The following is a 27,599-nucleotide window of genomic DNA, read 5'->3' on the forward strand; positions in this document are numbered from 1 at the left end:
GGTCTTTGCAAAATATGCAAAGACACAAGAGCCACTTTAAATTGACTGTGTCTAGCATTTGGGATTAATTCCCTATACATTAGGCACCTACAAGCTGTAAAAAATGTTCCAGTTTTAGAATGTATTAAGCAGCAGCATTGCATATGCAATAAAGAGTATAAATTATTCCCCAAGCCACAAAAGCACAGAAACATCTGTAAAGTACTACACGGTTATGGTCATTTTGGTATAAAATGGTTAATTGGGGTATAAACAGGTTAATTTGAGAATGAAAACTCTCACACACTTGTACTAATGATGTATATAAACATTTGTGCTTTGTTATGTGAATACAAGGTCAGTCGGCCCTGAGAATCTTTCTCTAGGTGCCTGAGAATCAGAATTGCCTCGTAAGAAGCCAAAATATTTACTCATCTTATGGATCATGTTTGGTTTTCTTCTTAGCTTAGGATTTGACATTTCTACTTGGAAGAAATGAAGGTTAACTTTAAATGTTACTTTAGTACAATAACTAGTTCATTGCGTGGTTATGCAGAAACTTGTTTGATTTAGCATATACTTCAATAATTACTCTACCTTAAAGGTTTGTAACTTTTATGTGGAAATTGTCTTAATGCCTTTTTTTTTAATATTGTAATGCAGTTGCTTATTGTCGTTTTATAGAACAGAATAGGATGTTTTCATACAAACAAAACATTGTCATTTAATGCACAGGCTCAAACTTGGCTCCAAGACTTTGTGTGGGGGCAGTGAAGGTAAACCCGGTTACAATATAAACAAGTGAAAGAGAAAATGAAATGGGGGATTCAAGAACGATTCACTAAGTGGCCATAAAACAAGCTCAAAGTGATGACTGTGCTCTGAGCATCTTTCAGCCTGACCTGAAAGTACTCAAGTGTTTCATTATAAATGAACAAGTGGCAAAGCTGTAGTATGTCAGACTTGCTTTTTTCAGATTTTTTTAAAATATTTTTTAAAAGAAGGTTAAAAAAACAAAAACAAACTGGAGTTAGTGAAAACAAGCCAAACAATGGCCTAGTTAATGTTCCATATGCAGAGTGCTTATGCTTGCCACAAAACGTAATCACCAATAGAAAGGAAGTTCACCATTTTGTGGGAAGGCCAGTGATGGGGACTGGATGCTGTGTCTAGAATAAGCTCAACGGCACAAAATGGCTGCAGAAACATATTCAGATACAAAATATCCTATTTATATCACTAACATTCATTTTCTGCAGTTTTATAAAACAGACTACACTACAATATAATATGTGGTCACATGGAAGATAAATGTGAATTCACAAATGGTAATTTCCAGTTTCATGAAAAAAAAGTAGTTTTCGTTTTTGTTCTTATTATGAAGAAAAGAACTTGAACTCAACTGAGCAAGGCACAGCAGCAAAATAAGAATTTCAAAGAACACTAGTATCCTTCAGCTGAAAATGTGATATTTACACTGAACAAAAATTCTAAACGCAACACTATTGTTTTTGCCCCCATTTTTCATGAGATGAACTCCAAGATCTAAGACTTTTTCTATGTAAACAAAAGGCCTATTTCTCTAAAATATTGTTCACAAATCTGTCTAAATCTGTGTTAGTGAGCACTTCTCCTTTGCCGAGATAATCCATCCACCTCACAGGTGTAGCATATCAAGATGCTAATTATACAGCATGATTATTGAACAGGTGTGCCTTAGGCTGGCCACAACAAAAGGCCACTCTAAAATGTGCAGTTTCATCACATAGCACAATGCCACAGATGTTGAGGGAGCGTGCAACTGGCATGCTGACTGCAGGAATGTCCTCCACAGCTGTTGCCTGTGAATTGAATGTCCATTTCTCTACCATAAGCCGTCTCCAAAGGCGTTTCAGAGAATTTGGCAGTACATCTTACTGGCCTCACAACCACAGACCATGTGTAACCACACCAGCCCAGGACCTCCACATCCAGCATCTTCACCTCCAAGATCATCTGAGACCAGCCACCCGGACAGCTGCTGCAACAATCGGTTTGCATAACCAAAGAATTCCTGCACAAACTGTCAGAAACCGTCTCAGGGAAGCTCATCTGCATGCTCGTTGTCCTCATCGGGGTCTCGAAAAGTCTGCAGTTTGTCATCGTAACCGACTTGAGTGGGCAAATGCTCAAATTTGATGGCGTCTGGCACTTTGGAGAGGTGTTCTTTACAGGGAGGAATCCCGGTTTTCACTGTACAGGGCAGATGGCAGACTGCGTGTATGGCATTGTGTGGGTGAGCAGCTTGCGGATGTCAGCATTGTGGATCGAGTGGCCCATGGTGGCAGTGGTGTTATGGTATGTCCAGGCGTATGTTATGGACAACGAACACAGGTGACTTTTATTGATGGCATTTTGAATGCACAGAGATACTGTGAGGAGGTCCTGAGGCCCATTGTTGTGCCATTCATCCACGACTATCACCTCATGTTGCAGCATGATAATGCACGGTCCCATGTTGCAAGGATCTGTTAACAATTCCTGGAAGCTGAAAACATCCCAGTTCTTACATGGCCAGCATACTCAGCGGAAATGTCAGCAGTTGAGCATGTTTGGGATGCTCTGGATCAGCATATACGACAGCGTGTTCCAGGTCCTGCCAATATCCAGCAACTTCGCACAGCCATTGAAGAGGAGTGGACCAATATTCCACAGGGCACCTTCAAAAACCTGATCAACTCTATGCGAAGGAGATGTGTTGCACTGTGTGAGGCAAATGGTGGTCACACCAGATACTGGTTGGTTTTCAGACCCCCCCGGGGTCTTTTGTTGTGGCCAGCCTAAGGCACACTTGTGCAATAGTCATGCTGTCTAATCAGCATCTTGATATGCCACACCTGTGAGGTGGATGGATTATCTTGGCAAAGGAGAAGTGCTCACTAACACAGATTTAGACAGATTTGTGAACAACATTTGAGAGAAATAGGCCTTTTGTGTACATAGAAAAAGTCTTAGATCTTTGAGTTTAGCTCATGAAAAATGGGGGCAAAAACAATAGTGTTGCGTTTATAATTTTGTTCAGTGTAGTAAAGTTAGGATTGCGGTTTTGTGGATGGTTATGGGTGAAATTCCTTGCTTTGTTCTCAGACCTATTACTGCAATAATTAATTAACTATCAGAGAAAACTAGCACATTAGAGTGGTGTAAATGGACAGCTGTTGAGGTGCTAATGTTAGAACATTTTAATGTCAGCTCCATGCATCTCATGTAAACTCCTGCACACCATGTTACATATGGGTGGTGCATTGTCAAGCCTCTGGGGTTAACGAAAATAAGCTGTTTGATCTAATTTCCATCACGCCTCAACTTTATTTCATTCACCAATTTAAAAAGATGCAGGAAGTGATCTACATCTGCGTTTACTACTACACCTGATAAAATAAACAGTCTTTCCACACTAGATCACTTGGAAAAGTAGACACACAGAGATAATCAGATGCTTGAGTTGCTACTGTTAATACACCACCATACTAGCTTTTATTTTTCCCCAGTTCTGGATGAAGAGAAAGCACATGCTAAATTTCTTACTAGGAAAATTAGAAGCAGAGCAAAACACTACAATTTAAAACTCATAATTTAAAATAAATATCTTTGAAATGAACACCTTCTTAGTGTGACCATTTAACAGATAGTAAGAACACACTACTTTAGCTACCATTACAGCACAAAACTAACTTTCCCCATACATTACCTCTGGTTGAGTATCTGAATCAATAGATGCCAGAAGGTCTAACATAGACAACACGGCCCCGGGATGTATAATGACAGCATCTGAACTTGACACAAAGGGTGTTCCTACTTGGGTTTTCAAATCCGTAATATTTTTCTGAGGGTTTATAGAGGATGTGGAAACTGCATGGTAGACATGCCTACAAAGATAAAAATAAAAAATAAAACATGAATTAATATTGCTTAAGGAAGCAAACAATTATAAGTATTTAGCATTTGTTTTATGCAAGACACCTTGGTAGTGTTGATTGCATAAATTTACAGACCTGCATAATATTTTATTATTTGCATTCTCTGGATTGCTAGTTGTGTATAACTAACTTAAGTATCTAATTATCTTCAGAAACCAGGATTCGTTTTATTTAATGGGTTAAATTAACCCATTATCCAGACTAATTGCCTAGCAGAACACTAAATAACAAATATTAAATTGCTGTCACTGTAAATAAATAAAAAAAAAAATCATATTTTAATTGTGGCATCTCCTCCTCAGCTACTACATATCTCAGATCCAGCAGCTAGTTGTATGTCAGCATAGCTCTCAATATTTTTTAGGAAATACAGATTTGGGGATTTGACCCCAAAATAGGAACTGCATCTCCTAAATATGGACACTTAGAAAGAGAAAGCGTGAGTCAATGTAAAGACTTAGGTTTTGCAATTGAACAAAGACAAACCATTTTGGCCAGTTTATTCGACATTAAATTTATTTACAGGCTACGATCTACTGGCTTATGCAGAATTCTTCGAGGACAATTCAGGGAACTAAAGCCCATATCTGAATCTCCCTGGAGTCAAAGTTTAAAGCAGTGGCTCCCAAACTGGTCCTAATGGCCCTGCAACAGTCCTTGATTTTCTATGTCCCTTTTATATTACAGTGGAGGTACTGGCAAATCCTGGACTGTTGCTGCGTCTTGAGAACTGGTATGGGAACCACTAATTTAAAGGAACACTCCAAGCACCATAACCACTAAAGCACATTGTAATACCTGTTGTGGCAAAAGTGCCCTGACACCCCCCTCTTGTATGTAGTAAGCTATTTTAGAATGGTTTGACTTCTTACTCTGGGTCAACCCATGTACAACTTCAGCTACAGGAGAGCCAAAAATTTTCAGTCTGAGCAAACAAAGGCAGTGTATGGCTTAGCTGATTGGATCAGCTGGAGATCCATCAGCTATCAGAGTGTTTTTTTAAACCATCACAAACTAGATACCATATTGCATTTACCAATAATACTATTACTAGTGTATATACATAATATGAAGCTATATTTCTGGGCCTTAAACGCAACTCACTACAAAATGATGTAAGACAAAAGGGTGCATAATCTGTAGAACATAATTAAAAAAAAAATATTAACATGCATACTCCATGTGGTACTTTCGGTACGTGTAGCTCAGTACCTGTTTACATTCGATGTAAAACAGTTAATATTAGAGATCATTTTATTAAGAAGAGGTTAAACATTGTCCTCTACACCAGTGAGTGTAGATACAGAAAAGTGATGATATTTTACACTATTAGTGGTGAATCCATACCTATAATCCACTTTGGCACAGGATAAATCGGTGAAATAAGAAAGAATGGCAAAGGAAATGCCAACAGCTGAAAGGATCAAAGAGCTGCATGACTTACTGAAGGACGTTACATGCCCCAATCCACCAGCTATTTTTTTTTTTTTTTTTAAATACCCCTCTCTGCAAGCTAGGTATGGCTCTCCTACTGATATTCACACGAGTTTTTAAAGGAATTACTTAAAGGGACACTTTAAGCACCAGAACCACTTCATCTTAATGAAGTTGTTTTGGGTGCATTGCTACTTCCCCTTTTGTCTAGCAATATAAAACATTGCTGATTCTAAGCAATGGCAATGTCTACATTTTTCCTAAACAACAGCATTAGTGCCCTCCAGCCTTTTTGAAGATCTTAAAGTGGTTGTTTTTTTTTGTTTTGTTTTTTTAAACTATTTTTTGGATAACAGGGAGCTCCAGTAATTTAAAAATGTAAATAAAACTAAAGTTAAAATATTTGTGCTTAATGTTAAAGTGTCCTTTTAAAGGGATCCTATAGTGCCAAGAAAACAAAGCCGTTGTTTTCCTGGCACTATAGGATCCCCTCCCTCACCACTTCAGCCACCTACCTGAATCCAGCGCTGGCGCTTGGTCAGGCTCCGCCCACGCTCATGCCCAACCGATGTCAGCCGGCGGGGGAAACCTAATGCGCACGAGCGGCAATGGCCACGTGCGCATTAGACCTCCCCATAGGAAAGCATTATTTACTAAGTGCAATAGGGACACAGCACCCTGACAACTTCAATTAGTTGAAGTGGTCTGGGTGCCTACAGTGTCCCTTTAATGTCTAGCATTGACATTGCTACAAAAAGCGTTAATTAGATGGGTGGTGGAACTTTTACCTGTTAGCAAAATAAAAATAATTGTTCTGAGAACAGTAACTTTTGTACGATATGTATACTAAAATACTAATATGTAGACTAAAAACTAAATGACACAATAAGGAACAGGGCTTTAAAATAATTGCTAACTGCAAATCTCAATATCTGTCAGAATATAACAAGAAGGTATCTGAAAATAACAAATATAATTATCTCTGTTCTTTCACTGCTGGCAAATTCATAAGAGCTTAGGTCTGACAGAATATCTATAATCTAAACCACATTATCTGGGAAAACCAGATCAAAAATGTCTCTTGGACTCTCGCTGAAAGCATTCTGATATCTTTCGGAGAAAGTTGGCCTTTAGCAAATTGATAATGGCCTCTTAAAATATTAAAGGGGTCATGAATACATTGTATACCTGACTCAGAAATAGCTCAAATAATTTTTACAGGAGAATAATTACCAAAAAGAACGCGCTAAATTAATCTGTAAATACAAAGAAACAAATAATGGTGCAGACCATCTGGTAATAGTAATGTGGGGAAAAGGAGTTATATGAAAAAAAACTCACATGTCCCAGAGCCCTATCACCCCTGGCTCTGGGTTTGAAATGCTCCTTGGGAGAGGGGATATTCCCACACTGCAGGGTAATCCAGAGGATATGTCCACTGATGATTCTGTTGTGCTGTGTATAAAAGGAAGAAGGGCAGGACCCCCAATTGAATAATATCACAATTCGGTTTATTGTACAAAATAGGTTAAAAACCCTTACTTTGGATGTGGTGGGTATGAACTCGCAGAGTCACCCACATAAAAGCATAAAACACATATACTCGAAAACGCTTCCTGGTTGTAGTCCGGTCACGTGATCGCTTCCGGGTCCGCCCTCCAATGACGTCCGTGTGACGCGTTTTGCCCGCCTCCAGTAGTCCGGCGTCACACGGACGTCATTGGAGGGCGGACCCGGAAGCGATCACGTGACCGGACTACAACCAGGAAGCGTTTTCGAGTATATGTGTTTTATGCTTTTATGTGGGTGACTCTGCGAGTTCATACCCACCACATCCAAAGTAAGGGTTTTTAACCTATTTTGTACAATAAACCGAATTGTGATATTATTCAATTGGGGGTCCTGCCCTTCTTCCTTTTATACACAGCACAACAGAATCATCAGTGGACATATCCTCTGGATTACCCTGCAGTGTGGGAATATCCCCTCTCCCAAGGAGCATTTCAAACCCAGAGCCAGGGGTGATAGGGCTCTGGGACATGTGAGTTTTTTTTCATATAACTCCTTTTCCCCACATTACTATTACCAGATGGTCTGCACCATTATTTGTTTCTTTGTATTTACAGATTAATTTAGCGCGTTCTTTTTGGTAATTATTGTTCTGCTTTTCACAATTTTTTGTGCATTGTATTTTTGAACGCTGCCATATTATCTGCATGGGATTTTAGCGCTCACACATTGGTTATTGAATTTTTACAGGAGGCTCGTCAGATGTACATCTATCGTTCATAGAATTATGCAAATACATTTACATTATTGCCAACATTATAAAATTAGTAACATGTTTTGCACGGTCATCAGAAATTGCCTACACAGCATTGTATTGTACTTTAAAAACACTACAAACTGTAAACACTAATAGCTTACATTAATTTCATAGGTTATGTTGTAAAGAGCACGCCTGTCACTTGCACCTTTCAAACAGGGCCTTAAAGTGGATAAGTTTGCAAAAACGACTGCAGGTTAAGGCCTGCATTCCTTCTCAACACAACAGAGAAGGTAAAATAGATTTCCAGATGAATGGAACTGGTGGTGGTGATCGAACTACATATCCCATAAACTACCACAGGAACAAAAACTAATAAACCCATGGGCCAAAAAAAGAGAGACATATTAGTAGTTCAGCTTCTTTGTGGATTGTGGATTGTGGATTGTGAGGGGCCTCTTCTGCTACTTGTGTATTTGCCGTGTATTTGACAGAAGAAACTTTAAAGCAGAGTATTTTTTACCTTTTTTGTATTTTTTTTAAATACAGCATCATCTATATAATGGATTGGAAATCTATTAAATATTATATCTATCTATATATATATATATATATATATATCCGTTAGATTCATCTACTTTTATAAAAGCCCAATAAAATGGAGGTGGTGGGGGGTGGGGCCCAAAGTATCAGCAGAGAGTTGAAATAACACCTTTTCCTCTTTCTTCCACAAAGGGAGAGGTTGTTGAGAAACACTGGCTCATGGTAAACTTTCAATAACAGTACCACTTTAAGAAGGTGATAAGCATATGTGTTATTCTTTTTTCCAGATTTTCTAAACATAGATGTTAAAGGAGTGATTTTGTAATAAAAAAGTGTTCATAACATAAGTTATATCACGGTGTCCCTGCCTACACCTCCAAACTATGCCATTACCCATTAGCTTTTGCTCAAAACACAAATATGAGACATTAAACCGCAGGCTCTTCCATAGACTCTGTGCACACTTGAGTACAAGAGTTACAAGGTTTCATGGCAGTTGAAGCCATCACAAGCTAAAGAAATATGGTGGAACACAGGAGGGAGAACATCAGGAAAATATACATCCTTGCCAACTTCACCAAAGGCTGAAACTGTACAAATGTTCCTGTAAACCGTGATTGCTGCAAAAGTGAACGTTTAAAACCAAAATATTTAAATTGTTTACCTTTTCTAAATAATTATTCCCTGATATGTGACAGAGGCAATGCTCGGGCAACATACAGCCCCTAACCTTCACCGTTCCTGCATAATCTGAAAAGCAACTGGAGACATGGGAGAACTTGTTGGCTGCTGTATGACTGACATAACTCACTCAATGGAAAATTAAGCAATAATAGTAAAGGACACAGGCCGATTTATAAATGTAGTCTAAAGACACATTACTGTGAGTATTATTGTTGTGCAGCTCTGCTATACACTCAGACACACCAACAATAAGGAGCTGAAAAGGATGACATTAGGGTAGAAAAGAGGGACAGAGGGATTTGAGTCATATATAGGGATTGTCTCCTAAATCTCCAAATAGAGACACTTGGTAAGTATGGTTTCATCCTCTATTATGAAAACATTATCACATAGGTTTATATTTGCATATTTTGGGAAGAATAGTGGCACAATGGTGAGCTATACTTCCTAAACCTGTTCCTCCGGGCAGCAGCACTATCCTCTTCCATCTGCTCCTCTCCAGCTCTCCGAGATTAGGCTGCCAGGAGCCCATGTCACTGCTGTATTCTCGCACATGCTTGAAAATGCAGTATTGAGGTCTTTGGAAGATCCTGCAAGACCCTCCATAGATCGAGCTACATTTTCCTCCAGCCATCACAGGTGACGGCTGGGGGAAGTGACAAGGGAAATTACTTTGTCAAGTGTAGGAAAAATACAGAGACAAAGTAGTCCATCCAACTCCGTTTCAGTGTATCTTTTGAAATGCTTATATTAACACAGCCAATATGAGCATCTCATAAACACAGCCAATATGAGCATCTCATGTTATGTAATATTAATGAAGGTCATTTCATGCCAATGAGGTCATATTTTTTTGTATTGCCATTCAAATTCATTGAAGCATAACTTTATTGGATGTGCTTACCTCCCTCCGAAGCAGGATAACGGAGACAAGCTGAGAAAAACCTGCTACTTCCTAATCTGGGCAGAGAGCCAAAATAATCCCTGGTTCTATTCCACAAATGCAGGAACTTTGAAGATATATATTTTTTTTGTTTATTTATTACAACTGTCAGTAATCTCACGGTGAATTCTTTTAATGTTTTTTTCTAGAACAGACAACATTTCTAGGCTACCTGTTAATCTAATTTAACCCCTTAAGGACACGTCATGATTCCATTTTATTCCAGAAGTTTGGTCCTTAAGGGGTTAAAGGTACACTTAGTGTCAGAAACACAAACGTATTCCTGACACTATAGTGCTAAAATCACTGTTTAGGTTTCCGGCCCCCCTTGCCACCCTTTGAAAAGGGTATTTTATCCACCTTTTTCCAGCGCCACGCTGGTCTCGCCATAGCTGATGATCTCCATCGCCAATCCAATGCTTTCCCATAGGAGTAGTGCACATGCATGGCAAAATATCACGCTCCGAATCAATGCATCTCTATAGGAAATGTTCAGCTGAGGTGAGTGACTGTCACTGGAGGTGTCCCTATGCAGTAATGTGAACACTGCCTTTTCTCTTACAAAGGCAATTTTTACATTAGAAAGCCTGCAGGTAATGCTACAGACACCAGAACAATAACATTAAGCTGTAGTTCTGGTGACTACAGTGTCCCTTAAACTTGCATTCATAGTTCATCTAAGCATGTAAACTAGCCACTAAACTTTGTAATTGCTATACATACCCAATATAAACTTTGAAAGAAGGTTTTAGAAACAAACAAAACAATTATGTTACTTACATACAGAGTTATTTACTAAAGTGTGAAATTATGTGATTTTCAAGGGTATTCGAAGATCAAAATAGCAAAGCTGAAAACAGAATTTACTTAAATTAGTTTTTTTTCTTATTCTGTTATTTGACCTTAATTCTGAAATCTCTTAATATAGTGGTTAATGTAATGAATCAGTTTAAACACTGCCTTTTCTGAGAAAAGTCCACCTCTAGTGCCTGTCACTCAGACGGCCACTAGAGGGACTTCCTGGGTTCAGTCTTGCAAAGCTTGCAGGATTGATGTTCAGCTTCTCCACAGCCTGCACGGATAAGATGAAAGCTCCCTACAGAGATGCATTGACTCAATGTACCTCTATGAGGAGATACTGTTTGCCGCACACGTGCATAGCCTCCCAATAGGGAAGAATTTTATTGGCGGAGATCATCAGGATTTAAGATTTCAATCATGGAGGCAGGGCAACCAAACATAGATCGGCAGAAATAAGGAAAATAAAAAGCTTTTCTTATTTCATTGGGAGGGGGTGGAGATTATGTAACTAGTTACAGAACAAAAATAAGATTTAAGTGGAGTAAAAGTAGAAAGAATAGGGGGACAGATTACTTAAATGCAGTAAAGTTAGGTGGGTCAAGAGGAATAGGGAACATATTAACCTACAACTGAAAATACAAAAGATTAGGAGTGCTCTCGTCCTGTCATGTAATGACTGTCTCATGAATAATTCAATAAAGATTGAGAAGTAAAAATGCAAAAAATAAAAAATCAAAAGATACATTCTAGAAATAAGTCAATATGTAATATTCACAAATTTTATAATTTATCTTCTGATTTTGTATTTCTCGCATTTTTACTTATCAATCTTTATTGTATTATTGAATTATTCATGAGACAGCGTCATTACATGACAGGGAAAGACCACTTCTAATCTTTAGTTACTAGAACACTATAGCGTTAAGACACGTTTGTATACCTAATGCTGTTACTATAACATTGTTCTTATGGAAACAACAAGGAGAATGTGCAGAAAATATTTGATTTTAGTGTTAATTTACAAGTTTGATAACCTACTAATATAGATGTTAATGTAAGAGTCATCAGCACTCAAAAGTGCGGAAAGCTGCATAAATGTGATCATGCCAATTTTGCCATTAAAAGTTTAGGAAGATCTGGAACATTTAGAGGATGGTTGATACAACTAGCCAAAACGACCAAGATTCATGTGTTGGGGTTGACCTCATCACATGGGATCAGTTGGCAGGTATGAAATTATAGAATTGTAATGTTAGGAAATTGCATTGCATTGTATTGTAATTTCATTAAAAAGAAATGCTATGTAAGCATTCCAGCAAGCATGATATTTTTAGAGGAAATAGATTATGTCATTAGTATGACAATTAACAGTTGCCACTGATGACTATTTCCAGATAACATTAGCATGCTGTGGAACATTAATAATAGATATCATTGTGTCTGGTAGAGTGCTCTGCCAGGGAAAGAAGCACTTTCTAAAAATATAACAACATCTTTAAATATTTAATCAAATGAAAATCTGCTGCATTATTTAAAACTGCAATGGCAACTGTGATTTGTCTTTTCTCTAAATATTCGCCATTATCATAATTTAACAAAATAATAAACACGAACGGTAAAGTAAAGGGCTTCTCATCACATGCCATAGAAGCATTAACATTTTACGTGGTTATAAAGAAGCAAATGCTTTTTTCCAACTTGTGCTGCTAGTTAAATGGACACTTTGGAGTCTAAACCATCTTTAATGCATTCAACAGGTTTTCTCTTCGTTACTATGCTTTTTTTTCCTTCACGTTAAAATTGGGATATTTTGCAGCATTCCGCACAATAAGAATCCTTAGCCAAGACCCTATCTTAACATAAATCTTGCCTTAGTTCCCTATGTACGCAGCACAGATACTGACAGCACTGGACAGCGAGCTGAGCTGCAGGAAGACAAGCGTGCTAAATGACAAGGGGAGGACACACAAGCAAACATGTAGTAAGTATATCTCTACATGCCTGTCTGCTGTCATGTATACAGTGCTTTCATCGCACAATGTTGTGTATAAGCATGAGGATTTGGCATCACTGTTTAGTAGAGACGTACTAGATACCACATTCACTAAATAACCCATGTGCTATGAAACCAGGGTTGGCCAGGTTCATGCACTCCGGGATAACAGAAATAGCAGCTTTATTGAGGCAAAAGCAGCAACGTTTCAACCCTACTAGGTCTTTATCAAGCTTGATAAAGACCTGATCGAGTCGAAACGTTGCTGCTTTTGCCCCAATAAAGCGGCTATTTCTGTTATGCAGGAGTGCTTGAACTGTTATTTAGCATGGTTTAGTAGACATATGCAGGGACGCATTTATAATTATCATGATTTCAGTTATAATAGCAATTTTTTTTTTTTTTTTTTTTTAAATGCAAGTTTAAAATCGAAGATATTTGCCTCCCTGCTTCTTTCTACCTTCAGCTACCCCGAGAGAAGTCTCCACTAAACATAAATGGCAAGGAAGCACCAGCATTAAGGGGGTTTGGAATTCTAGTTTGTAATGATATGGTTTTAATCCCATTGTACAGCGCTATGGAATTTGCTGGTGCTATATAAATAATAAAATAATAATGGCAAACTGAAATGCAAGTTAGTATTAGAAATCACATTTGCCTCTTCTAAATGGCATTTTTGTTGCTTTGTGTTGAGTGTACTGCACCATTAAAGTACAGTCTAGTAGAGGTATTTCTGCACAAACAAACATGATTTGAAATCCTAACCTGCATTTCAGTTTGCTATTAGAACAGAGAGTATAGACTGAAATGACATTATATTTAAGATGTGTTGAGCTGTATTGACATGACAGCATGAAATAGACCATTACTTCATGATGATTGGCCATCAATCAACTTACAAAAAGAAGCAACAGTAGTTGAAGTTATAACCTGAAGACTCTGGTGAGTCCAGTTTGTCAAAGAAAATATTTTAAACAGTGTTTAAAAAAGTTTTTTTTTTAAAAATAAAATAAAAAAATAGTAAATTTTATTAAATACATCCTTAACATTCACATGGTAAAAATCATAATTGACAAACATTTCAGGCAGAAATTTAAGACATGGTGTGCTGCTAGTTAATGCGAGACGCAGAAAAAATTAATAAAAAAAATGATATATATTGTAAGCTCCACTGGATAGAGATTTACCATTTGCATGTAACATATAACAGAAAAACTCGTTATTTAACTCATGCTCATTATTAAGTTAAAAATTAAAAAAGCTACAACCTTTACGGAGGTCTTTTCAGAGAGAGTTTTACAAAAGCCTCAACACATTTTATTTTTCATAGCATCAGTCTCACATCTTTCAATAATTTTCTTTGGGGGAACTCTATCAGAAAGCAAGGTTCCTCTCCTCTTCCTTGGAATGTGATAATTACCTGCTGAAACTTACATTTCTTTTTCCTTAAATCCTCTACTCCTCATTTGAAATTTTATTTATCAGTAACTGTAGTACTTTTTTAATTGACATTTATAAGCATCAGTATAAACGATAAAAGTAGCATACAAAAGAATATTTCATAATTTAAACACAAACCTACGTGAGACATAAAAATGAAGAATGCACGACAGGAAGGTTAAACCATTAAGAAGAGAAAAACACAGGTTGCAACGGGCTACAAAGAGTGGCACACAGATTCCAAAAGCAATCCGTAATGGTTGACTATGCCCACCCTTTGTAGTAAATTAAAAAAGTCCATAAAAGAGGAGAAAGACATGTCTACAAGTCGCATCAGTACCTTTTCCTGGACAGAGCTGGAGTGCCCCAGGGTGAAGGGAGAGAAGTCTCATTGGTCAAGCAAGGAGGGATCTGCTCTGCACGACTGCAGACAAAACAGACACGAGGAGGACAGAGAAAAGGTTAGAAAGACAAGGAATGCTGAAAGCATGTGTTAGTGTTACAGGAATTAAAGATTCAAATAGTATATAGCATTAACACAAAAAAGGACAGAATTATCACATAGGAAAATAGCTGAGAAAACACAGACACATGCTAGTTCATTGTGAGGTTCCACTTGTACATTAAAGCAGGAAAAGAGAGAACTAATCTATTTTCAAGGTTATTGTACATTAGGGTGAGCACAATTGCTCTTTATATCCATCTCTGGTCAGTAAAGCAGTCCAACTACATCATCCTGCAAGATTTAATGCAGCAAAGGCGGTTTTCATTTCTACTTTGACATAGAGGAACACATAGGCTTGCCTGGTTTAAAAGCATTTTAGGGGAACATTTTGCTTAACGTTCCAAACAAATCAAATAACAAGGGTTCTTTACAATAGTGCAATACAATCACTTTGGCATGATTACATCCAAGCACTTATGGAAAGGTTCTAGCATTCTACTGACGTAAACTACATTCCTTTTAATGCACACCATTCCCTTTCAGCCACCTAGAGTCAATCTAGCATAAATCTAACCCATATGATAACATTATACCAATGGCCTGATAAGTACATTATGATAACCATATTTTCTAAGGTTAATGGATAAAAGCAAAATAAACAGGCTGACCACTATTTTACAATGGGGCTTTATGGCAAAAGATATGTCAAGCAGATATTTAAGTGGCTCTGTTAAGAGAGATGTATAGCATTGTAAGGAAAAATAAAAATTGAATAGTGCAATGGCAGAGCATTATAAAGTATAAGAAATATGATGTTCCAACAGTAAGAGAGCACAGACAGGTAGGTTCTCCTGACACATGATACTAGACATCACCAGTGAATGCAGGAGTTAAATGTACTCTGTCAAACTGATTAAAATCATCCTTTACTAAAATAATGCAATATATATATTGGACAAATGAACAGAAAGAGGCAAAAAGAAAGGAAGGCATCAACGCGTTTCATGCCGTGCAAGTAACTTCCTCTGAATGCAGGATGGAGATGTATTACATGTATGGTGGTATACCAATAAACAACTCTCCATGAAGGGTACACAGTGCCCAGTTTGGACTACACTGGTGATAAAGTTGCTGGTGTTAGGTTTAGATCTATGGATAGCTACCTCCTCCACTCAATAGCAAATAATAAATATTATACAAAATGTTTTATTTGAAGTGCACACTCTGCTAACACTAACCCACCCAAAGGTTCTTGAATCTCCCTGACTGGACCGTTAAAAAATCTTACAGAATGACTGGATAAAGGTTATATCTGTTAGTAATGGTGGGGTACAACTTACATCCAGTCCTGCTTGACTAGAAAAAGCCAGTGAAAGAAAAACTACACATGGTCATGTGCCCTAGTATGTGCCATAACACACCTAACCTAAGCTTTTGAAGGACACTTTAATTTAAACATAGATCCTAGAAAAGTAGAGCTCTACACAGTACTAGAGCTGTATGATACAAGTTGACAATTGGTTCAGAACCCAAGACTCACCGACACTATTTATTTATGCTTGAGAAAAATCAATAAAAAGGCCTAAAGTGAGAATGTCATTTCACTTCCCTGGAATTCACACCTTTAAACAAAACATTGAAAATCACCTATGACTTGTGTTAACCATTTTTCACGAGATGCCTCATTTTCTTTTAAATTTAACCATTTAGCAAATTACATCTTAATATAGTTGAGACACGGAAAATCCAATGCAAACATTGTCAACAAGGAGGAGAAATCAAACCAGCTTAATGTCTTCTCCTCCGCTCTATATGCTTTCTCTATGCTGACAGCGAGATGCAAGGGACCGAGCTTATAATGACTGACAGCATGCTTAGATGAAGGCATCCAGTTTTTGAATGAAGTTCTACATTTAATTTAATATTTTCACACCTTACAAATACATATCTGTTATATATTGGGGGATAAACAAGCATAATAGTAAATATCCTCAGGGGCATGAGCTAGCATCTTATAGCATGTGTGATATGCTGTAAAATAAATATAGATATCCTGCATAGAATAGCCCGTTTATCCTTCTTCTAATGCAGTACAAAGAAACCTTGATTACTGCAAGGGTCATACCTATGATTCTGAAGCCTGTCAAACATTACATATATCCATCTTGCAATGATTAACTTTGTTTTGTATCCTTCAACAGGTGAGGATTTTATATGATGTCTGGCAGTGCAAGTGACATTGCCATGGCCGCATCCGTTTTTGTTTTTTTTAACCCCCTTCCCGACTCCACTACATCTAATTTCCACCCTAGACGCCCCCAAATACCCCTAGTCCCCCAATATTACTTTTTTTGTGCCCGGACCTATGTCCTGGGCGCCACCATCTTTGTGTGGGTAGATGAAGTCCCTGTGGGACACGTCATCTGCCCACACTAGATAGCGCTGCAAACAATTCCCGCGCATGCCCAGTTAAACACTTGGGCATTCGCTATTGTCCGTAATTCGGACTAGAATTTCGTCCATTCATTCGTCAGAAAGACAAATGAATAGAAATTTCAGACGAACAAACAAACACAGAATATCGGTGTTCGTTTGTTTAGCTTATTACATGAAGGCAGCTACCGGCGCACAGCTCCCTCCTTGCAATATGTAAAAATAGAAGCGGCAGGGAGCAGTGTTCCCCACCACTTCCTAAGCCCCCCATGTCCTCCCACACTCTATGGGGGTCAATATCACCCCCATATTAGCATAAGAGAGATTGCAATCTCCCGAATGCCCCTACAATACTTAATAGGGTCCCCCATTGGCCCCCACCCATGAGCTGCGGGTGGGGGCCCTAAATCATAATAAGAGGGGGACCTAGTGCCTCCCTGACCCCCACCCATGAGCGGCTGGTGGGGGCCCTAAAGGCAACGGAAGGGGAAAACCTATTGTCCTCCCCTCGGCCCCCCCATGAGCGGCAGGTGGGGACCCTAAATGTCAATGGGGAAGGGGGGAGATCTATTGTCGTCATCCACACCCTCCCTGAGCGGCGGGTGAGGGCCCTAAATTACAATAAGGGAGTTAAGATCTATTGTCCCCCCCCGGCTCCCACCCATGAGCGGCAGGTGGGGGCCCTAAAAGACAATGGGGGGACCTATTGTTTCCCTCCCCCATTGTCTTTTAGGGCCCCCACCAACTTTAGCTTAATGAAGCAGTTTTGGTGTGTAGATCATGCCTCTCAGGTTTCACTGCTCACTACCATTTAGGAGTTAAATCACTTTGTTTCTGTTTATAAAGCACTTGCCACACCTTCCCTGGCTCTGATTGACACAGCCTGCATAAAAAAAAACCTGGTTTCATTTTCAATCAGATGTAATTTACCTTAAACAATTTTATCTCTTGGTAAGAAAATCTAAATTAAACAGAACTTGCAAAAGGAAAGGATAAACATTGGATGGCTCTTTACAGGAAGTGTTTATGGAAGGCTGTGCAAGTCACATGCAGGGAGGTGTGACTAGGGTTCATAAACAAAGTGATTTAACTCCTAAATGGCAGCTAATTTAGCACTGAGACTGCAGGGGCATGATCTATACACCAAAACTGTTTCATTAAGCTAAAGTTGTTTTCGTGACTATAGTATCTTTTTAAATTAAAATGGCCAAATGTCTTTTTTTTTAGCATTAACAGCTGGAAAAGGCATGGGTTTAAAGATCTTTTTTGTCAAACCACTTCAAAACGGTTTGACAAAAACAAAGATGGCATATGGCAAACAAGCCTTTTTCTGCTATAACCACTACACTGATCTGCAGTAGTTCTGGTGCGTATAATACTCTTAAAGGGTACCCGTTACTGAATATACAGCTTATGCTCTTTTGAAAGAGTACAGCATTCTGTCTATACATTGTGCTAGCAAAGACTATGCTGAACAACTGAATGACCAGCGAAAGCAGAATAAACCACCCACAGGTGGTCGTTCTGCTCTCTACACATAGTAACCACAGCTCATGCAGTGTTGTTACTATGGTAACTCCTAAGCCAATGGCTAAAGTGTATAGAAACAGGCACTCTGTTCAAATGCCGGCATCGAAGCCAGCATGTCAGTGTCACAAAGTAGGCTCGCCCTGCTTTGGGAAATGTCTCCAAGAATGGCTGTAACAGAAGAATAACCCCCACAAAGCTAAGGACATAATTTTGCAGGATTGGAGGTAAAAGGAGTAAATCTCACATTGTTTAACTAAGTACATCATCTATCTCTGCAATATAGGATGTATTCAATGTATTTGAGGCTGATTTATTTTGACTTAAAAATGCAGCACAAACTTATTTTAATCTAAAAAAAAGGAGGCAGCGCATTTTTTATCACAGAGGAAGTAGAGAAAGTCTGTAATCTATTCTTAGCACAAAAGACAGGACAGAAAACACATGAAGCAATATACTGAATTGGATGTGTTTCTCAATATTCATATTATAAATGTACGGATTCCAATTCTGCATTTTGATCAAATAAAGAGAGAGTCTCTGGGGTCTTACAAAGGCTACACGGCAGTTGTATGGAAAAATACAGAATTCTATCAGTCAGGTGTCATTAATGTCTTCACTGGTACTAAAAGTAAGCAGAACTGACACCAACTCTGTGAGACTTGCTGACAGTTTGATTTCACGTCTGCATGTAATGCATTTTTTAATCACATTTGTTGTTAGGAAAGCAATGCCCAGAGCAAAGAAAAACATTGCGCTACAGAACACCTACCTGGTAACATCATATTCTTCTGGGAAAATAAAAGACAGCACTGACAGTTTATATGTTCTCAAAATACAGAATTCTATTACTAGGTAAAGATTCAGAGGAGTATGATGGAAGTCACAGATCAAAAAAAGCAGGCTATGGTTTTTGTTCCATTTCTTTTTACAAACTTTATTTTAAGGACATACCCCTTGCTAAGCCTCCATATATGAATATGCACTGGTATATCAATATCTGAATACTGGGATAAATATCTGAATGTCAATATCTAATATATGAACATATATATATATATAAATAAAACCAGGGGGCTGCAGTGACTGTGCTGGCTCTTGTGAAATATATCTCAGTATCTCCTTGTTTTACAGGCCACAATATCTGATTATCACTTGGTATTGCTGTATGCAGATTATATATATTTTATATTTCTCACATATTTTATAATAAATTATAGTATTGTTCCTTTTCTTCCGTGCGATCACTGTATTGATATCCATGTGCAAGTTATCCATATATTCTTGTTTTTATTAGCCTTGCATTGCATATTACTAATTTTTGGAATTGGCATAGTTGCCTAGTACTTAATAGTGAATAATAGTCTGGAACGTATATTACAGAGAATATCCAAGTATTTACTCTGAAGTATATTTTAGGGATTTGGCCTCCTTTACAATCCATTGGAACAAATCTCCAACCCTTAGACTAGATTTGTGAAATCATTATTCATGTTAGGCCAGTATTACAATTAAAACTATGCTATTTAACAGAATATTTAACAGTCCGTCACAAAACTCTTTTTGTAGAGAATTCAAATCTGAATTGCAAACTATATCTGGAAAAAAAAATCTCCAACTCTGCTACAATTCCAGCATGACTAATTTAGAGACCGTTTTGGCATTCAGATTTTCATTTCCTAAAATACAGACTTCAGTTAATAGCCCAGCAGTACTTCTTCTGTTATAGCATACAATTTAGCAATGTTTTGCATGAACTTGTTTTTTTTCAATGTTTTTTCCCTTTATATCTGCATATATTTGCATTTCAGTATATAAATAATTTTTTTTTTAAACAAAACAACCTTCACATGCAAAAACCTCTCAATAAGTCATTTGAGGGGTTTAAAAAAAGGGTAAGGTGACTGAAGAAGAAAATAAAAAGTAATTCTCTATGAAGATATTAATTTAATGTGGAAAGAACAGGAAATCTGGACATAGCAATGTTAATTAAAAAGAACCCATAAAAGGTGGGGAAAAAGTATTTGCTGTTTTTGTTTTTGGTTTTATGCATAGCAGTTTAACTTTCTTCGCAGTCAGCTCACACACAGTCTATATCCTCCAATATTTACACTCACATTAACATTAAATACTTGCGGTATTGTTACAGCTGGTTGTTGCTTTCAGAAAAAAAAACTATTTTATGGATCGTTAAAGCCAGGGGATTTGTGGTAGTTAAATGAAAAATATATGCAATCATATTCAAAGCCCAAAAATTTAATTAAGATCCATATATAACCATTCTCTACATTGAGCATCTCAAAGGGAAAGTTTCTCATTTAATGACCAACATGCAACATAAGTACAAGCAGAAAACTATATTGTCAACATTTAGAACAGAGCATTTCCCAAAAGGCATGTAGAAACAGTGTCTAAAAGATTCCCGCTGAAACATTTTAGGGGTATCGGTATCACTTGCTTTCTCTGTATGGATTCCCTATTTCTATATTCAACAAAATTCACAACAAGGCTCAAAGGAAGTTGCCGTTACCTAAATATGAACTAGCCACACCTCTGTTTTAATAATTGTATTATTCCAAAGGCATTGCTAGGAGTGGTAGAGCTGGGAAAAGGTTCCATTCCATTTATTCAATAAATTATATAATTTTATGATTTCTATAGTTCTTCAAACCACCAAAGAAAGCATGTTATAGAAGTCATAACTCTTTAGCACTTAATCAGGGTGTGACTATTATGACCTGTCAATAGAGGGCTGTCAGATGCTTTGAGAAAGTGTGTGGTGGGGGAGAGGGGGGAAGAGGGGGCAGGACAGTGTACAAATAAAAAAATATAAGAACTTTTAGGCAGTTATAAATATTGAACGTACTATACAAAATGTGCTAATGTACTACCAGGTGCGATATAAAAAATAAAAAAAAAATTATTCTAAATACAGGCTCAAATATGTATATACAATTACTAAAATTCTACTTCCAAGGATTCTGGGTAAGTCATCATTCCCAACCAACAATAGACAGTCCTGTTTTTCAACCCTAAAAAAAAAAAAAATATATATATATATGTATGTATTGTGCATGGTTAAAAGGGCACAATTGCTTCTTTATGTTGTGTTAGCCAAAGGGCTATCTATGTATAATAGAATCAATTTCTTTTACTTAAGTTCACAAGCTATATTGGGTATATGAGAAACGAAACTGTTCGGTTGAATGGATTTAATGCAGTAGTACACAATATATATGTGCACGTAAAGACATAATGTGTAAAATAATGGTCTTATAATAATAATAGTCTTATGCTATCTTTTGACTGTGTTGGAATTTCAATGCGGTCACTAAATTTTAGTGATTACATTTCAAATTTGAAACATGTTTTGTCATTTACAAATTTGTAGATCACAGGTCCACTATGATATATTTACTACTTGATAACCTCTCATGATCCCAGAAAATCTCCTAGGTAAGATTTTGCAATATTCCTGTAAACAAAAGGTAAGTATTTGATAATTAACAGCAACATAAATCTTTAGCGGATAAACACATATTGACACATCCTTTGTAAACATTGAGAGGGGATCCTGCTCTAGAAAGAATATTAGATACCACACAGAGGATGGTTTCCTCTAGGGCTCAAACCTTAACTCAATGTTAGCACCAACGATTAAGTGCAGAGTGGTACAAAGGATAATGCTGAAGATGATGTGGGCATCCACAGATGTGGCAAATGTCTAGGGTGAACAAATAACCCATCTCAAGAGTCAGTAATGGCGGGTTTCAACACAAATAAGCAAAATAAAATATATAACATAGGATTCAAAATGAGTTGTAACACTTCAGGAATTCTATATCTATTGAGATGCCCTTTTCCAAAGCCGCTTTTGGGATGTAATAAAAAGCCTTTTAAGAGGAGAGTCTCTGAACATATTCATAATATTAAGATTGGATTTCAGTCCCATAATCTCTACACACATTTTAGCCAATTCCGTGCGCAGAATCCTAGTGAAGTACAGTGTCTAGCTATAAAGAAAGTGAATACATATTGAAGGGGGGAGATCTGGATAAGGATTTTAAAAAGGCAGACGCTAAGTGGATCTATTGATCTATTGTCTTAACACTGGTACCTGATTGAATATTGATTTTGAACTTAATGCATTTTTATAGAGATCGAGTGTATGTTTGGTACATTGATATATTAGCCTATGCATTATTCTCCATTTCATCTGGGTATTTTTTTTTTTATTGGTACATTTTTTTATTTTACTTACCTGTCAAAGGAATCTGTTGCTACTTTATAGAGATAAACAAAAAGTTTACTGCAGTGCCTGAGCAGGGGGCAGATAGAGTCCACTGGATCCTCCTCTACAAGTCTCTGAAATGGCTGGTTGTTAGAAGGGAAGACATTGGATGGTTTGATTTTCCTGGAATCTGCATAACATCCAAGTAGCCGGATGGCGTCTGCTAGTTTTTCATATTGGATTTCTGTTCTGAAGAAGTGAGAATTTGCCGGTTCATAGCGCATGGCTGCTGTAAGTGTACAAAAAACTGTGTGCAAGAGTTCAAAGACTTGATTTTGGTTCACTTTCTCCCAGCCATTCCTTGGTGGACAACCAAGAGACTTTTCCATAGCAACCAAAAGAGACGTGACATATACAAAGCCTCCAACTTTCCTGAAAACCGTCCTGGTCCGATGGCTCTCTCTTAAAACTATGAGAAGTGCCTGGGAATCATAAGAAACACCAAAGTAGAACATTACAGAGGGACACAACACTTTACTAACTAGCGAATGTAGAAGGCAGCAATGAAATACCAAAAAGTATAGAATTCTACTGGTAACTCTACTGATTTCAAATATAATAATTATTTTACAGGTGAGAAACAAACTACAATTTTATACAAAACGCTCGTGTCAGATTTCAGAAAAGAATGTATTACGGTTATTTATATATTTTTTCCGATTTGTTATTACACTGATACCATACTGCCTTTTAGAAATGGAGAGCCATTTTATGTAAATAAACTTTCCCATATTCATGACTACCACCACATCTTGGGTAAGCTTCAATGTTAACACATCTTCTCGAGTAGAGAGGAAATTCACGAACAGAAGGGACCATGGCATGAGTAGATTTGCATAAGCAGCTTGAACTATTTATCATGATAGCATTAAAACAGACACTAAGCACTATAACCAATACAGAGATTTTTGCAGTGGAAGGAATTGTTGGACGCAGTCCTGTTTTTTGTTAAACCACTGGAATATTTGTACTGGCTGTTCATTGTTCATAAAGGCAGATATTTATGCTCTGTTCATAATCAAGTTGAAGTTAAACCAACAAGTTTATTTAATTGACAAAACCATATACATTGATAGTGTTAACTAGGATGAACACGAGAGTTTGTCTTACATTTCCATAATGCACAATACAAGTCACTTACTTTTGTAAGTTGACATTATGGTCTTCAATTGTCTTTTAACATGCATTCTGCTGTCCAACAAGTTGAGACCAGAATGACTGTCTTAAATACTAGCTGTGATTTTGACTTTTTTTGTAACTTAAAATGACAAATTTACATGGGCTACATACACAATAAGTTGCACATATGGAACCAAACAGATCAAAAAATATAAACGGAGCAAACTTAAACAAACCCATACGGAAACTGGCAACAAGTAAAGGTGGAATGCCTGATAAATAAAACTCCAAAAATACATGACAACGTCTAAGAATAATAAAAATATATTAGTAAATGTAGAGATTTGAAAATATTAGAATTTTTGGGGGGGCAATACCATTACATCACTGACACATATATTCCTACCCATGTTGGCGTGGAGACCCCTCAAACATCACATGCGTACCGGGTATTGTGGGATACCTCACTAAGAATTGCATACCCAATTACAGTGTGGAAGCTACTTTGGGGGATACTGATGCAAGCTTCAGCAGCGCACATCTTTTAATTTTTACATTTCCTGTTATTTCACTAGCACAATGCATACACAATATTTGCTTATCTACCTGAAGCTGACCTTGTAATTCATCTTTCTTTCGGATGACATATCCAATTTAATTAAAGCGATCTAACATGCTAATTAGCATAAGCAAGCACAATTGACTACAGATATACACGGATATTAATTTCACGCTGACAGAGACAATGAAAAATTATAACAAGATATTCCGAGCTATAATGATTAATAGATCACATTCCCTGGCACATAAGATTTTCAAGTGGAAATGCCTGAACTATGACAGAGTATTTACTAAAGTGAGGATTCAAAGTTAATTGGAAGGGAGTTTCCAATTTAAGGAAAGAGTAACTGAATGGAAAGCATAGCTGACTTAGAGATTTTTTTCCATTTCAGCTATTTTGACCATAAATTCGAAATTTACTTGGAATTCTCACTTTATTGAATAACCCGGTAAATCTCGAGATAATTGTCAGCAATGCGGAAAAATATGGAAATAAAAGTAGGTGAGAAGCAAGCAATAATGCAGCCAGTTTCTGTGACTGAAGCAAGAAAAAAGGTATATATAAATCACATAATGCAATACAGTATTTGCAGCCTGTTGTAGTTTGTAACTCTATGGTTCTAAGTGAAAGAAAAGGTGACAAAAGGAAGTGGCAGTGTAAATTTTATGACGTTTCCAGCTCACCCGTAGAATGTCTGTTTTAAGCTGCAGCTCTGTAGATGGTGCGGAGTGCATCAACCCCAAAAGTGTCCCCATGTCATCATCGCCACTCGGAGACAACATTAACTGCTGAATTACCATTAGCGCATGTTCACGGCACTGGGGGTACTTGACAATGTTGTGTACACACCTTGCACCTCCAAATTCCCTAAAAACACCTGCCAGGGTAAAAGAGATCAATTTAATTTATATTTGATTTAACATGAACTTAAGCAGTTTAGTCTGAAAGTAAGATTTGAATTGTAGAGTTTTTGAAAAAAAATTGTTAAAGTATTTTTTTGATTCATAATGGATGTCAGCTGCCATTTTGCAAAGGCACATAAAGGCATTTGATGTAAAATTGCTAATGAGCAGAAGAGTTAGCCTTTGATTCTCTGTGCATTTTTCCAATGGAATTGACTGCACTTGGCTGTGTGCATAAGGAATAGCAGAATCATGATCACGCTACTTAATTTGCAGAACCAAGTAGAATTTTTTTCTCTAACTCACAATGACAATTTCACCCCACTAAAATGTACAACAGCATTTATTGGGGTAATGAAAAGAACAGGTGATATTATTTTGTATGCCAGAAGGTGTTTCATGTAAAAATACAATTACACTAAAACGGACATTCCATCATCTATTTTCTTAATGTATTCTATAAAAAATATAACAAACATTAAAATTAATTGCAAAACCTTTCGGTTTTTACAAGAAATGTGTCTAAGGAGTTGGTCTCTAAATTGTAAGAGCCTTTTTGGGCATGAACACCCATAATCACTAGATCCATATATAAAAGTCTGGGTTTAATTATTGTTTTTTCTGTCTTCCCTTGCAGCTCTTATGAACTCTTTTTCCCCCCCTACAATGCAGAGCTTGTAGCTGCAGTAGAATGCATGGCTTGCAAGACTCAGAAAGTTTGCATATTTATGTGGTTTATATTAAGCCATTTGTAAGCCTTTAGGTTTTATTGTAGATTTAGTGATATTGATACATTTGAAGGTTGAACTAGCACCTTCTAGTTGGTTATAGTTTTGTTTCAAGGTTTACAGTAGGATAAGGTACAAAACTCACTTACCAATATAGAACTTTTAGATTGTGAGTGGTAACATTTTCTGAGAAGTGGCTTTTAAAAAAGCACTTATGAACATCAATAGAAATAAAGTGCTTATATTTTTATTTTAAGTGCATGCATGTCTGAGAATATCAGCCTCACACTCCCACAGATGTGATACACAAAATGAAGAAAAAGAAAAAAAAGAAAAGAAAAAAAAAACTAAAAAGGTTTGTGATATCATCAATAGATAATACCACAGATAATTCAATGTTTCCTTTTCTTGACGTATTTTCTTCCATAGCTATAAAAATAAAGCAAGGTAGGCACACTCAACTATTTACTGTAAAATAGCCCCTAAATGGAGCTCCATAAGAAAGTATTGGGTGCTCACTTACATGAGGCTCTATCCCCAACAGCCCATATACATGTAAATACAAATAGAGTAAGGAGCACAACCTTAAATATTTATATACAGAAAAAATCTTTATTGAATGGGTACACACTATTATAGTATCTCTTTAAACATGAAAAAAAAAATAGAAAGTCATAATGCTATCAAACAACTAATAGATACAATTCCTGTATATTTATATATATATATATATATATATATATATATATATATATATATACACCGTATGCCAAATGCGTTCTACTTCTTTTCTGTATTCAGTCTGATACAAACAAAAACATTTTTCTTGAAAGCCATTTGATGATGAATTGTAGAGCACTGAATTAACTGGGATGGGCTTACATTTCCATTTGTTTTGCAATCTGCTTTCCACTATGACAGCTATACAGAAATTATGTCTGAAAATCACACTCATTTTAGACTTAAAGCCCCCACCCCCATTTGACATATTAAACCGATAGGTTATATAAATTGTTTTTGATAATCATAGACTATTCATTTAAACTGCGTAACTGTTAGTTTGTAATTCCTTGGACAATGTGTTCAATCTATTTATGTAATTTGTTCAGTCCTTCTAATACACCTGGGACAGACATACATATTTCAAATATATTAATATGAAGCAAAGTTGACCAAACTCAGCATTATCTTCAAGCCTGTGGTTTACAGAATAATGTAAATTAACAAACCTATGTGCAAAGAAAAAAAAAAAAAAAAAACAACAACAACAGATAATGGTAATACCTGCATTTGTATTTGATCCTTGAAGAAGAACAGTTAATGTTTCCATAACCACCAGGGCAAGTTGCCTTTGGTCCTCTGTTGACTGAATTACAGTAGTGCATCCTATGAAAAAAAATATGAAGCAATAGATACAAGTCAGATCCATAAAACCATACTTCTTAGTGAAGCATTACTACAAACAAGAATTTATATGCACTGGGGTTATACTGTTTGTATGGATTAAGAAAACTATGTTAGCCACTTTATGTGTTCTAAAATGCTTAACA

The 27,599-nt window shown here is 36.9% G+C and overlaps 1 protein-coding gene across 4 annotated transcripts in view; it reads right to left on the reverse strand.

The window, feature by feature from the left end:
• The window catches only part of WDFY3 (WD repeat and FYVE domain containing 3), a 297,453-nt gene that overhangs the window by 98,463 nt on the left and 171,391 nt on the right, over window positions 1-27,599 (reverse strand). For 3 of the 4 annotated variants that reach the window (XM_063458757.1, XM_063458758.1, XM_063458756.1), the window contains 5 exons: window positions 27,334-27,435; window positions 25,103-25,296; window positions 22,709-23,160; window positions 14,383-14,466; window positions 3,710-3,887 (listed from right to left, as the gene is read on the reverse strand). In XM_063458757.1, the coding sequence (XP_063314827.1) occupies window positions 3,710-3,887; window positions 14,383-14,466; window positions 22,709-23,160; window positions 25,103-25,296; window positions 27,334-27,435 (1,010 nt within the window). The remainder of the gene's footprint in view (window positions 1-3,709; window positions 3,888-14,382; window positions 14,467-22,708; window positions 23,161-25,102; window positions 25,297-27,333; window positions 27,436-27,599) is intronic. The other variant, XM_063458760.1, reaches the window with a different exon arrangement.

The sequence above is a fragment of the Pelobates fuscus genome, chromosome 6 (assembly GCF_036172605.1).
Source record: "Pelobates fuscus isolate aPelFus1 chromosome 6, aPelFus1.pri, whole genome shotgun sequence".
Classification (NCBI taxonomy): Eukaryota; Metazoa; Chordata; class Amphibia; order Anura; family Pelobatidae; genus Pelobates; species Pelobates fuscus.